Source organism: Amblyomma americanum, chromosome 7 (genome assembly GCF_052857255.1).
Source record: "Amblyomma americanum isolate KBUSLIRL-KWMA chromosome 7, ASM5285725v1, whole genome shotgun sequence".
Lineage (NCBI taxonomy): Eukaryota > Metazoa > Arthropoda > Arachnida > Ixodida > Ixodidae > Amblyomma > Amblyomma americanum.
The window spans coordinates 62,505,800-62,518,931 of record NC_135503.1 but is presented as its reverse complement, the minus strand read 5'-3'; the positions used below and the strand labels follow the sequence as shown (position 1 = coordinate 62,518,931).

The 13,132-nt window shown below is 45.2% G+C and overlaps 1 protein-coding gene across 1 annotated transcript in view; it reads left to right on the top strand.

The window, feature by feature from the left end:
- LOC144097734 (uncharacterized) overlaps positions 1-13,132 on the top strand; it is a 38,211-nt gene that overhangs the window by 15,323 nt on the left and 9,756 nt on the right. The window contains exons 4-5 of the mRNA XM_077630372.1: positions 10,203-10,416; positions 12,891-13,037. Of these exons, the coding sequence (XP_077486498.1) occupies positions 10,203-10,416; positions 12,891-13,037 (361 nt within the window). The remainder of the gene's footprint in view (positions 1-10,202; positions 10,417-12,890; positions 13,038-13,132) is intronic.

Sequence of the window (13,132 nt, the reverse complement as noted above, 5' to 3'; positions counted from 1 at the left end):
ACTTACCAGTGAGTAGCCACGGGTTAACTCCCAGCTTAAGCGTAACGGACTGTATTCCAAGAGAAGGCAAGCGTCGCAGGGGGCAGCAGAAAGGCAGCGGGGTGGATGAGATTAAGAAGTCTGCGCGGATAGGGTAGCCGCAACTGGCAGAAGAAAGGGTTAATTGCAGCGATAGGAAATGGGCGTTTGCCTTGCAGTGGACATGTCAGGCTGATGATGATAGCAATGGCTCATATTTGTTTCTTCTTTTGTTTCTTGCATTTATCTAGAAAGCTTGAAAATGGTTTCAACGTTCCCTCTTTCAGAGTGTTGTGCACAACTCCGGCTGGGCGAAATAACTCGAAAGTCGACATAGTTATAACAGTAAACGACGTGTACAGGAGCGCTGCCAAAATGTACGATGTGCTGGAAACTCGCACCATTCATTCTGGCTTCGAGTACAAGGTACGCGTAATGAAGAGCTGAACTGTTTGCAAAGCCATATCGCACAAATGCTGGTTCATTTGTGCGACATGGCTTTAGTTTCATGACTAGTACACTCGCAGGCCTCATACCAAAGATTGAGGTTGTATAATCAAACAGACTCAATCTATGTATGCCGTGTTGACTTCATTTTCCTGGTGTTTGTTGATCACAGTTGCAAAATGCTAGAGGAAGTAATGAAGGGCAAGAAATACACAATTTTTGCCTAAATTCTATAAACATGGGAAAGCACAGTATTTTTTTCAGGTGGACACCACTGCCACGTATGTGAAAGTGCGATTGAGGTGTCCACTGACCCAGGGAGGCAGTTATTCGCGTCCTCGTGTTTCTCATCGTCAATGGCAATTTACCCAATGTACGCCAGCAGCCTATGCTCCAGTGCCGCGTTTCTGCAGCAGTGTTGTCAACGTCAACACATATTGCTCCAGTGTCGTGTTACTGCCGCAACGTTGTCCACGCCAACGCATGCGGAGCGCATCTCTGCGTCACTACCGCCACATAGCTCAAAGCGTGAATATTAGTTTAATACCCATATTAGCTGATGATGAATATGATGCGCGATGCACAGCGCGAGAGTGTGTTGCAGTTTAACACGAGGTGTGCTAGCCTGCGGCGATAGCCTACTCCTCTAGCGATGTGGCCAGCAAAGCTGATCTGTTCGCGCCGCCACGGATTCAAATCCCAGTCGCGTAAATTTATTTGGTTTATTTTTATTTATTTACTACAATCGGCAAAAACTCACAAACATCGCAAGATCGTGCTAGGGGTTTACCTATCGGAATAGTGCTTTCGCGCTAAATGTTATTTGGGACGAAGCTCGTCAAGTGCTCCAAGTTTGGTCCAAGGTGTACAGTTTTCTGACCACATACATAATGAATGCAACTAGAACATGTAAAATCCTGAGTGTCCTCCTCCTGCTTGAGACACAAGTGCACATATTCTTAAGTCAGTCTTAAAAAAGGCGTTAATATTCTTCTGTAATCACCTAACGCCAAAATGCATTTTCCTCGTTTCAATGTAGCGAACCGCTAAAGGGGCTCTGAAAGGGGCTCTCCAGAAAGGTGCGGTGTTCCGGCGATCCTTAAGGACGCACCACTTCACAAATATCCAGCAGCAACAACTTTTTTTAATGTGTTTTGTAGAAGCTGAGTTATCTGCAGTCGAAATTGGAATTGTAGCGTCTTCTCGCCTTTCTATCTCTTCTGATTACTTTTTACACGTTCAAAGGTCGGCACTGTTCTGCCGGCCCACAGCCGACGCGCGCGGGAATTCTCCCGGTGGGCGGAGCTTCTTGACCCACTGGAGTGACGCTGCTCACTGGCCGCGGCCATGATAGCTGTATGACGCCCGAAAGAAACCAATAGCTATCTCTGAACACAATTACGCAGGAACGGGCGACGAGGAGTGTGCGAGCAAGAAAAAGTCGCCGGAAAGGTCTCGCTGTCGCAAGCAACTGTGGGTCATCTGAATCGTGTAGAAGTGTATTCTTTGGCTCAGGTATTCACACAGAGAGAATGTGGTCATTGAGAGAGTTAATGTTCTCTCTTTAAAGGTGCTTCACAGCTCCTTTAATATATGCATAATGCTTCCTGGCCATTCACTTTGCTGCAAAAGAACTGGCGGTTCATTTCCTGGAATTAACTTAATTTAGAGGATGTGCTATATTTGTCTGTGTTGAGAATTTGTTTAGCATCTTAATTTCTCCTTTTCTTCTTCTAGGTCGCAAGTTTGGGCAGTGTCACGCCAATTTATGATCCAGTATCCGGGAAAACTAAAGTCGCTATAAGCGGCTTTAATCTCGATATAGGGTCTCAACGTGCCGTGAAAATCGGCAAAAGTGTGTGCCGCATAGAAAGGTATCGATGTTTTTTTTTTCTGGCTTGTAAGCTGTGCTTGATCTGAACCTGCGAACATACACCTTAATTAGTGCTCCCTCTTTCCGGAGCAAGCCGCTGTGGCCGGAATGCGCGAGTGTCTTCTCAACCCTCTGTTATAGTTTTTGCCCAGTGCTAGAGTGGAGACGAGGGTTCACTGACGTCACTTGTTCAGTGCGTTTTCACCCAATCCCTTCGTCACGACGCGTTTTGAGGCTCCCGTGTTCTTACCTGTGCCGTGAAGCACTGCTTAATTTTCTGTCCCCAGTGCTGCAAAAGTATCTACGCTGACGATAGTAATTATCCTCTATCCATTAGCGCCTATGGAATCTAGGGGGCGTTGCCCGCAGTTTTGCCTTGTCATAAACCAGCTGGCTTGTATATTTTTGACAGACTATCCGGAACCATAGTTGGAACCTCCGAATTAAAGATTCCAGTGTAAACGTAAAATGTGCATTGCCCTTTGCATCAGTGGACCTCTTTGTTGTCTACATGCCCACATTTGCCGTAATGTTCAGTACTCACACAGCAGGGTTCTGATTTACGTAAATGAACCGGTTTTCAGCAAGGTTCGCAGTGAAATCTAGAAGGTAAAAGTCTGCCATGGCGATGCATTTGAGGCGAGCCCAAAGTTGCGTGAGAAATGAAAGTTGGCCCGAACCATTGAGAAAATCCCATACAAAAAGTCCTATGGGCGTCTATGGAAAAAGCTATGTCCGTCTATGACCCTTTATGAACGTCTATAAGCACCCATAGAGGTGTTTATTGCCAGCTATTGAAAAATCTGTGCCACTAAAGCTATAGCTTTGGAACCATACAATTGTCTTAAGCTCTCGATAGAAAAATATATCAGCTTGTATAGACAGCTAAGACAGAAATAGGAAAGGTCTATAGCTATTTGGGCCAAAATTCTATAGCCGGCCATAGGACATTTTTGTATGGGTAAATATGGCAAGGAGCTGAACGCAAGTGCGAATGCGGCCTTATTTTGGCCAGGCTCTCCCATTTTTGCAGTATTTGCAGCTCAAAAGGATAAAAAGGTACATTTTAATCCAGCGTTGCGAAATTACCCTGAGCCGCCCGCTCGGTCCAGATAAAGATTGATTTGCCTGAAACAGGATAAACGCAACGTTTTTGGAATGCTCAACGAGCGCTGTGGCCGCAGACGAAGTGGAGGAGCGGGCGCCGGTCACTATGACAATAGATGACATCCGGGTTCCCTTGGTCGAAGAAGTCAATATCGGCACAAAAGCCACTTTCAAGCCGAACGTTATGGTGAACGACATTACACCCAAGAGATCAACCTACAGGTAAGTGGCGCACAATCAACGTATATGCTTATTTCATTAAAAATCAACTAGCTCCTCAAACAAGTTTCATTAGGTTTCAATAGAAGGGAATATTTTGTTGCAAGCAGTCAGCGACACGCTCGTTGTAGTCAACCATGGGCGAATGGCGGATTAGTGTTTGAATAAACTGAGCTCGAGAACTTTCAAATTATTCAGAATCAAATTTCATAGAGCGGGGAGGTAGGCTACACTTTGCTAACAGCGCGACATAGCTTCTCGAAAGCAGCTTCGTCCTATCCGCTCTGGAACTGCGTGTAAGATGGCACCCGTGGTGAATACTGCGTGAAAACTACTGAGCCGTAGCTTCTTCTCAGTGTTTGAGCTCTCTTTCATTGGTCACTGCAAAAAGCGATGTCCCGCGTTTGCAGTGGACGCTTCACTGTTGTTGTGACGGGCAACCACCTTGACAGCGTCTCCAAGCACGTTATTGTGACTAAAGTCAGCTCTTTGAATGGTACGAAGCAAGAAGAGATCAAAAAGGTGAGTTGGTTTCTTTAAACAGGAAGGCAGGAAGTTCAGAGTTTATGAGTTTGTAAGGTAAGAGGTGTTTCAGGCAACCTTGTGGTGAAGGCCTTCATAGATGCTTACCTTAGCCACAGAAAGATTAAAGCGAGAGCAATGAGAAGTCGCAAGGTTTCTCGATATAAATAGCAAGCAATATCAGTAAGTTTCGTTTACAACGATGGCTTTGTCAGAATGTTTACAGTTTTTAATATCTCTCTAAGAGTGACCATAAAAAAATAATTAGAACCAAGATCGCATTGGACACGACTGTTTACAACATTTTTAAAATTATAACTGCTGTAAATCGACACATTTATATAGTCCGCAACATACAGCATTTTAAATTTATTTATTATGGAGATTACACTAATAATCGGCTCAAAAAGGCTCTTGTACGAAATGTGGAACCGCTTCGTACATGCTTCAGGGAACAATAATCCGCATGTAGCTACATATGATTAAAATAATGGCATCTTGTGTTGTGCGCTCGTCTCCTTTAGACAAATCCAAGACGCGGGCCGTTACCACCATCTAGAGAGTAGCCTGAACTCAGGATGAACTATGCGCCAGGGACAGCTACAAGCATTGGATACGGTGCTCGGTTAGGCGCTGATGTTAAAAGAAAACTCGTGTACAAAACAAGACCTCCCGCTTCAAAATATTGCATTGCGGAAACCTAACTTCGCAACTCTCCCCTACGTTTGCAACCGTCGACCACGCTTCCACTGAAATTCAGATCCCTATCTGAAAGAAACCTGCCTCTTATTCAAGAGCATTCATATTTAATGACACGCCTACTTAATAATTACGCTACTCGTGTACGTTAATATAGGGAAACCCATCCATTCCAGCCAGAGCACGATAAAAACAATAATTTACCGTAGTGTGTGGTTTTCCTTTGTGAAGCAAATTTTACGTGACAAGGCGTGTTCGCAGTCTAAGTAATAACTTCTTCGCAGCGTTAAGTAAGCTCAGGTGAAAGGCAGAAGGATTCAATGCCTCGGCGCACATTCTTCACCAGCGTAAAAGAGGGGTGCAGCTGCAAAAGAAGATCCGGCATTTCAACAGGCTTTGCCCAACACATATTGTTTAACATTTAAAAAGTCGCTTGTAGAAAAAGCGGACCACTTTCATATTCGCAGCTACTGTCGACTGTGTGGCGTTAAAATATCAGCCATATAGCAGAGCGACTTTTGGACAGCACTGAGCGTTGAAGAGTGCATTCTCTACGATTAGCCCCGAGCTTCAACTCCTGCGCTTGCCGCTTGCAAGGCTACAAGATTTCTCCTCGACATACTGCCATTCTTCTCGGAAGGTCGATCACCGGACCTCGAATATGGCGCGGTTGTAACAACAGAAGGGTTGTCTCGCCTCAAATATTGCTACACCCCATAGCATCCCTGCCGTCCTTCAAAAATATGCCCACTCCTCTTTTGCCTTGTAGGCTTGCCAAGCCACGGAGAATGGCGAGAAGATGATGTGCCCTGGAACACCGCTGGTGGAGTTCTCCGTGATCAACAATGATCAGCTTGGAGCAAACGATCTGCATATTCTGGCGCAGATTAGCTTTCGTATGGACGGGTTGCACATGCCGTTAGGCGAGAGGCGACACTTCGATTTCATCTACCAGCCGCCGCCTCATTTCGACCCTTTTCCTGAGGGAGTAAAGAGAGTTAACCTCAGCGATCCATCCGTTGAAATCAAGGTGTGGACACTGTCTCCTTTCAAAGCCTCTGAATACATTATTTATCTTGCTTTTAGCGAAAATGCCGCTAGTAATGAGCCCAAAATTGCTATCTGCTGGTTTAATTTCCAGGCTCAACACTGCTTTAGTGAAGTCTATAATCTTTGTTTTTACTCCGTCAGCACTATAGCCAACTTTCAGCGAAAACACGCTGTCTGTCTCTCTGTCTGTCTGTGCCTGTTATACGCAAGTGGCACAGGTGGCACTTTCTTGTCACGTGCAGAAGAGTAGATTTATAGAACAGAACTTTTATAAAGCTCCCAAGCAGCGTCGGCGAATCTTGACCCTCGAAAAATTCTCGCGAGTGGTACCAGAATTCAACTGTTGCTTCACTACCAGTAGCCCAGTACAATACTTTTAAGGCATTTTCTACATTATCGAAGCTTATGCTTTTGGTGAAAATGACACTTTTACCTCAGAAACCTAATCAGTAATCTGTGATCTACTTAATACCTCGATTTTGTGTTTCATTAATGTATGACAAAGAAGTCATGTCTGGTGCTTGTCTATTTCGCTGCCTGCGGTACCTGTTGCAGTATTGTTAACACTGCCGCATGCACTCTTTTTTAGGGAAAGAACTTCGAAATTTTTAATAGCAGTGACAAGCTTCCAGTCCGTGTGAATGGCGTCGATCACGAATGTATATTCACCAAGATAACTCCTCACTCAGCGGTCTGCCGACTTAGCAGAGATGTTTTCGTCCCTGGTTCATCTAACACATTTGAGGTAAGCATCAATCCTTGAAAAGACCATACCTGTGATTTTCTCAAGGTAAAGACTTGTTGTGCCTCTAGCACTGCAATGGCCATGTTGCTGTTTAAATTCGATGCAGTGTTAAGTCGTTGCCTTTGAGTTGTCCCTGATCTTTCGTGTCGAAGAGCTAAACCGGCATGTAATAACAATTCACACATATTTTCTCAGTGTTTAGAGAAATTCCCTTGTCGAGGTCAACTGAAAGGTAGAAAGTAACGGTAGAACTTTAATATGGTGCCAACGTCACGAAGAATAACTTTATTCATTTCATATCAGGCAGCAGCACAATATTTTGTCTCTGTCTCCCAAAGGACCTCGAGTAATATGTGCGCTTCCGAACCGATCAGAAGAGAATAATGAGACTTTAAACATTCGATTGGAATTCGGCGTTAAAAAATATGGAGTAACCGTATTAAACGATAGGTGCACTTTAACCGTATTTATACCGGGCAAATTCAGCTGTACAGAAGTACGGACATCTGAGCGAGTCAATTAATGACGGAAGACGATATTTACAGAACCACAAGGAACATTTAAAGACAAAACGAAAGAGGAACGTGCTCTTAATAAAGCATATACAACACTATGGGAACTCAACAGATATGAAGTAACAGGAGGGCTGTAGAACGGTGCAATGACGCCTGACCTGAAATTTGCAAACGCGATACTGTACTTGAAATCAGACGTACTACAACGGTTAGACATGAAAGAACCGTTGGCAGATTGGCTCTAGACGCTCATGGAAGGACAACAAACCATACCGTAGAGGGGATATGTGCTGATATGGGAGAGGCATTTTTCCTAAGGTGATCGTAGTCAGGCTGATTATGATAGTGATGCAGCAAAAACGTGGACCCGTGATTGAGGAAAAGGACTACAAAGCTTACGATAGGCTACAAGTCGACAACAAGGAATAGGCGGTTATCACGAACATAGAAAAGAAAGTTCGCTAAATCGATAACGCTAAATGGTGAAAAATAAAACAAAATAATCATAGCCTGAATTCAAAGCCGCAAAGGGCGAAATCCGGAAGTGACCGCTGTATGATAATTCGATCGGCAGTGCATTCCATTTCGCCATAGAACGAGACAATACAGCAGTAAGCATGAACAAGGAGGTGACATTTGCGTAGCACGTGGGAGAAGTGTAGCAAGCAGTACACGTGTTCTAGTAGACTGTAAAGCTGTGCATCCATGGATCAAGGAAGGCATGGTCAGCTTTCCAGGAGAGAAAAAGGACACTCCGACCAAAGGCTCATGAGAGAACCGCCGTTTCGGCGCAGACCGGGCACTGTCTTCAATGTTGATTGGGTGGGAGCAAGAAAGCCGCTTTTTCAATCTTATTTTCCGCCCACTGCAGTGTTCTGTGAAGGAGGGGGGGGGGGGGGGGGGGGGGGGGCGCCGCGTGAGTCACAATTGGTGGATATTGGGCTATCGCTGAGGCACCGCCGTGTGAAGCACATAGTATAGTAGAGTGCTGACAATGGGACGGGTAGAAGGAAGGGGGTGGGGGGCGAAATTTTCGGGACGTCGCGAAGGCCATGTATATACACTGATGGAAGGGACCCTTGGGACAAATTTACATTTCCGGGATTGCTTTGTATGGGCCAGGATTCTATAAGCTGTTGCTACAATAGATTGAGCTCGATATCAGCAACCCTGGCATGAACCTGAGAATAGGCCTGTTCCTCAGAATGCTATGCGACTGCATTGAGCTCTCGGTCGAAACACCAGACATGGTTGTTTGACCAGGCGAAACCTTTGTGGAAAAAACTCCGTTTCGCCAATGTAGCTGGCGGAACAGTCAGACAGGGGATTTTGTAGGTGCTGGTGCTCCTTCCTTCGGTGCGTGGTCCTTCGGGTCTCTCGCGGTCCGAGGGTTGACGGTGGTTTGTCACAGACCTGTATTCCCTGCTTGCGAAACAAGCGGGCCAGCGTTTCCCTTGTGCGTTTGACATACGGGATGGTGACATGGACTGTTTTAGTGGGCTGGGTGGGCTTCCGTCATTTTGGTTTGTTGTTGAGCCGTCGGACGACTCAGTGTCGGATGAAGTTTTTCGTTTAGACGCTGCGCCGTGTAGACACGTAGCCGTTGCGGGGCGGAATGCCTTTTGCTTTCCAATTTTCCTCCAGACCAGGCAGATCTCTGCCCAAATTTTCACTGACCAAGCTTTCCAGGAGTTCTAGGTTTCAGAGACAGTGAGAGCAAAGTCAACACATCAGCAGCGGAGACAAATAATAGAAAACTAGATTACTGGCGGCGTAAATTTATAACGAAAAAATTGCGCAACCCGTCACCAAAATCAAAATAGCATAGCTTAGAACCTAAAAAACATCTTAGGATAGCAGTAACCATGATAAGAAAAAATCTTAAAGAAAAAGTACGAGATAAATAGCCATTTTAACTTACTAGTCAAGGAAGGCTTGCCACCGGTCTGGTTCGAAGGGACTGTCAATAAGGTCTACTTGTCGTAGTGTGGGACTGTGCTACTGACAAAATGGAATCATGCCGTTGTCTCCCTGCTTGATTAGGGGCCGTTCAAATATTGGAGAACAAAAATAAACTGAGGAAGAAGTGTCGCGTCATGCGGTCCCCCCCCCCCCCCCCCCCCCCCCCCCGCCGTCCAAGGGCTGTTCAAACAGTTTTCTTTCCTCTTTCTCTCTCGAAGCACGCCAAAGCAGGCCTCCCCTGATGAGCACAGACCCGGCCTTCGACAAAGAACCTTTCATGCTTGAAACGTGTGGTCCGACATTCTTCCCTGTATTTTTGATGACGCCCCCCCCCCCCCCTCCCCCGCCCTGTGTTTTCTTCCCTCCATGATTCAAATGTAGCAGAAGACTTCTAAGGCAAACACATCTTGCCTGACCTCCACTTCCTCTGCCGTGCTGTGTCGTTCTTACGGGGCTACATGCGCTGCTATTGGCTCCTTGTGGCGCGCACGGAACGATATGCTCAATTAACGGTATACGTGGCACGTCTCCCTTGTTATATTAACCAAACTGACAGTCGGAATATCAGGCATATTTTTTTATTTATCGCGCGTCACGTATTAATACGACTGCAACAGTTTAAGAGGAGTTCTTGCATCTGATAAGAGACAGCTGAAGTATTATTCAAATCCTTTCCATTTGTCACAGGTTACGTATCAATACCCCCTTCGCAGAAAAGAGAAATTATGAGCAGTTCTTACACCCCATTTTCTTCAATGGCATGTATAGCTCGCCCCAAACTATGCATGAGCAACACAACTGAACCATGAAGAGCAAAACGAGGTCTTAAATTAGGCATACCGAATAATACCGACCTTGAGTTTCATTTCAAAGGCACGACTACCGGTCTTTAAGTTTGTTAACAAACCTGGCCTGTATTTCCCCTCCAGCACTGAATATTCTTGCGTTTTTGTGTTCGTTTTGCACTTTACGGCGATGTCTTATATGTATTGCGCTTTAAGCGGAGTTCTTCTGTTCAGTTACTCCCTGTCCCTCTTATCCGCAGGTGGTGTACGCCGGACAAAGCTACCCGATGGGGAATCTATCCCTGTTGGACGAAGAGTCCGGCACTATTCCCACTGTCGCTTTAGTATTCATCGCCTTGTTGGGGATCCTATTATTAGCAATATGCTGTTTTATCCTACGAGTACTAGAGCCCAGAAGGACTTCGCCGCCTTCCCGTATTCACGAGAACATCTCTCGGCAGAATGCAAGCCACAGTGAGAGCACTTATCCACTTTCCATTATCCTTACGTGTTTCGTTGTTTGAGCAAACGAGAGTCATGGCACGAAAATAAATACGGGAAATGAAACATCATTTAAAGGGACGGGTCTCAATAAAGGTGCGATATGTCTGGGATGTTAAAAGACGACGGTTCATAAGTATCCACCAGCAAGAATTATTTTAATTCGTTTTGTGCAAGCTGAGTTATATGCAGACGAAATTTGAACTTCCGCGTCTTCGCGCCTTTCCCTCTCCTCTCACACCCAAAACGGCGGCGCTCCTCCGCCGGCCCCTCTCACTCGGCCCCTCCCCTACCTCCGCCGGCTGCGGCGCGCGCGGAGTGGCCGCGGCCGCGGTAACGTGTGACGTATGAAAGAATTTGGCGCTGTGAACCAATGATAACCCCCCGGCTGCTGACGTCATTTGCAAGACGTGACGTCGTCTGCCAGGTTTTCGTGCGAAAGACCGGCACCGCGCGTCGCCGCGAGGTGCGAAAGCGGGAGTTTTTAAAAATGTACTGTAAATTCCCCGCTCGCTTTTGAGGTCTTGTGCGCGGCATGGACGCTGGGTGGCCTGTACTCTACATAGTGCCAGCATTCTACAGCCAAGCTCAAACACCCCTTTCTGTGGCCCTTTGAAACCTCAGTGGCTTATAAATAGCCTTCATAAAAGCTTTAAATTCAGCAAATAAATTAAATAGTTAATAGAGTGTGTGGTCTTAGTGAACCCCCGAAAGAAAAGTTCCGTTAACGAAACGAGGCAGGTACTGGAGCAGATTTAATAAGCTGGCTTTTTATCTAGGTAGAATACAGACAGAGGGACGGACGGACGGTTACACGGATATAGATATACGCGCGCACGCACGCGCGCACACACACGCGCACACACACGCACACACACACACACGGACGGACGGACGGCCGTCACAGTTCTGTTGTCAAAGCCGCTCAAGAGGTTCAGCGTCAGTGCTTAGCATTTGGGTTGCCCTGTAGGCTACAAAGTATTGCGGCATACGTGACTGAATCAAAAAGTACAATTTAGCCTATTAACTGCCGCCGTCGTCATAAGGAAGCACAAAGTGGGTAGTTAGAATGAGAAAAAAAGAAAAATTGCAGTGCCTAAATTGCCTACGTGCGAGTAATGCCAAAATATTGGAATTCTACTGCAATCCATTCAAATTTTATTCTAATGCTAATTAAATTCTACTCCAATTGTATTTTATTTCTGTTTTGATTCAGTTGCAATTCTATTTTATCTCTTTGTAGTTGGTGCAGTTGTTAGTACTAGTACTGAACATTACTAGGTAATATTTCATATTTTCGCCCATTCAGGACGTCACAACGTTTCAACCACCCGCGAGTTTTTCAATGCCGCCGCTTTTTGGGCGACACCGGGTTTTCGTGTTGATGAGCCGTCTAATGCTTTCGCATTAAAACAAAAGAGATGATCGACCACTATAAGTGAAGGCCTGGGTCACTTACGCTCTAGGAAGCGAGGGAGAATCCATTATGAATAGACCGCCGCGGTGGCTCAGTGGTTATTTCAATTCAATTCAATTCCATTTATTTCCCAGAAAACTCTGGCTGGCTGCCTGGACTAAAAGCTGTAGGTATACAGCTTGACGAGGCCCAGGCAGCCTTTACAAGGAACAGGGGCCGACTCAGTTCAAAATCGTTACATGCACAGAAAAAAAAAGGAGCAGATACAGTTGAAAATCTTTACATACACAAAATGAAAAAGCGGACACATAGTCAGGTTACAGTTTTCACAAAAACAGGACAGTCAAAAAGCACAAAATCATCATTAATGAAAATACGGAAGTGCAAAAAACAAATTTGCAAAAACATACAAGGGAACAGCTGTACTTGGGCGCGAAGGAGAAGTCAGGAATTATTTCTGAAGAAATAATTCAGGCAATGCTTTCTTAGCAGGGTTATTTATATCTTTATATCTATTTAAAATTATTGGAAGATTGTGCTGTAATGCTTGGAACTTATAGTCAGTGCGAAAAGGGGGAATTAATCAAGTGTCTGTGTTGCGAGTATTAACTGTGTGGAAGTTCTGTTTCAATAGCTCAGTGCCTTCTATCATTGACCTAAAGGATAACGACAGATGAAATGAAAGCAATATACGGAATTCACAAATGCTTTGAATCATTAATACACTGAACGTTTCAAAAGCTTGCCGTGTGTGGCTTAGGTAATCAAGGTTGGCAATGTGACGTATGGCTTTCTTTTGAAGAAGGTAAATTTTTTCTAGGTTGGTTTTAGTAGTTGTCAACCAGACTAATGAGCAATAACTTATTTGCGACACAAATAGTGCATTATATGCTCGGCTACTGACTCGAAAGACGCTGGTTTTATCCCGCCCGACTCGAGCCTTAATTTATATTGGTCGATCATTACCCAATGCGTCGTCATCGGAGCATGACGAAAGTTCCTCTGTCTAACTCATCCTCCTTTCCCATAGATTCCCTGCAAGGAAGCGACTCTGCCGCCCAGCAGCCTCAAATACAACCTGGTTTTGAAATTGATGAGGAGACTAAAGCCATGCTTGAAGCCGAAAAGCTTCTCTTCAACAGAGAGCTCCTACAACTGGGCCCTGTCATCGGTCAAGGTACCTTAAGATGATAAATTTAGAGATAATCCACGAAGTATAAAAGCATAACCAGGTATAAAAGAAGAAACCGTTATGGTACCCGTGAAATCGGG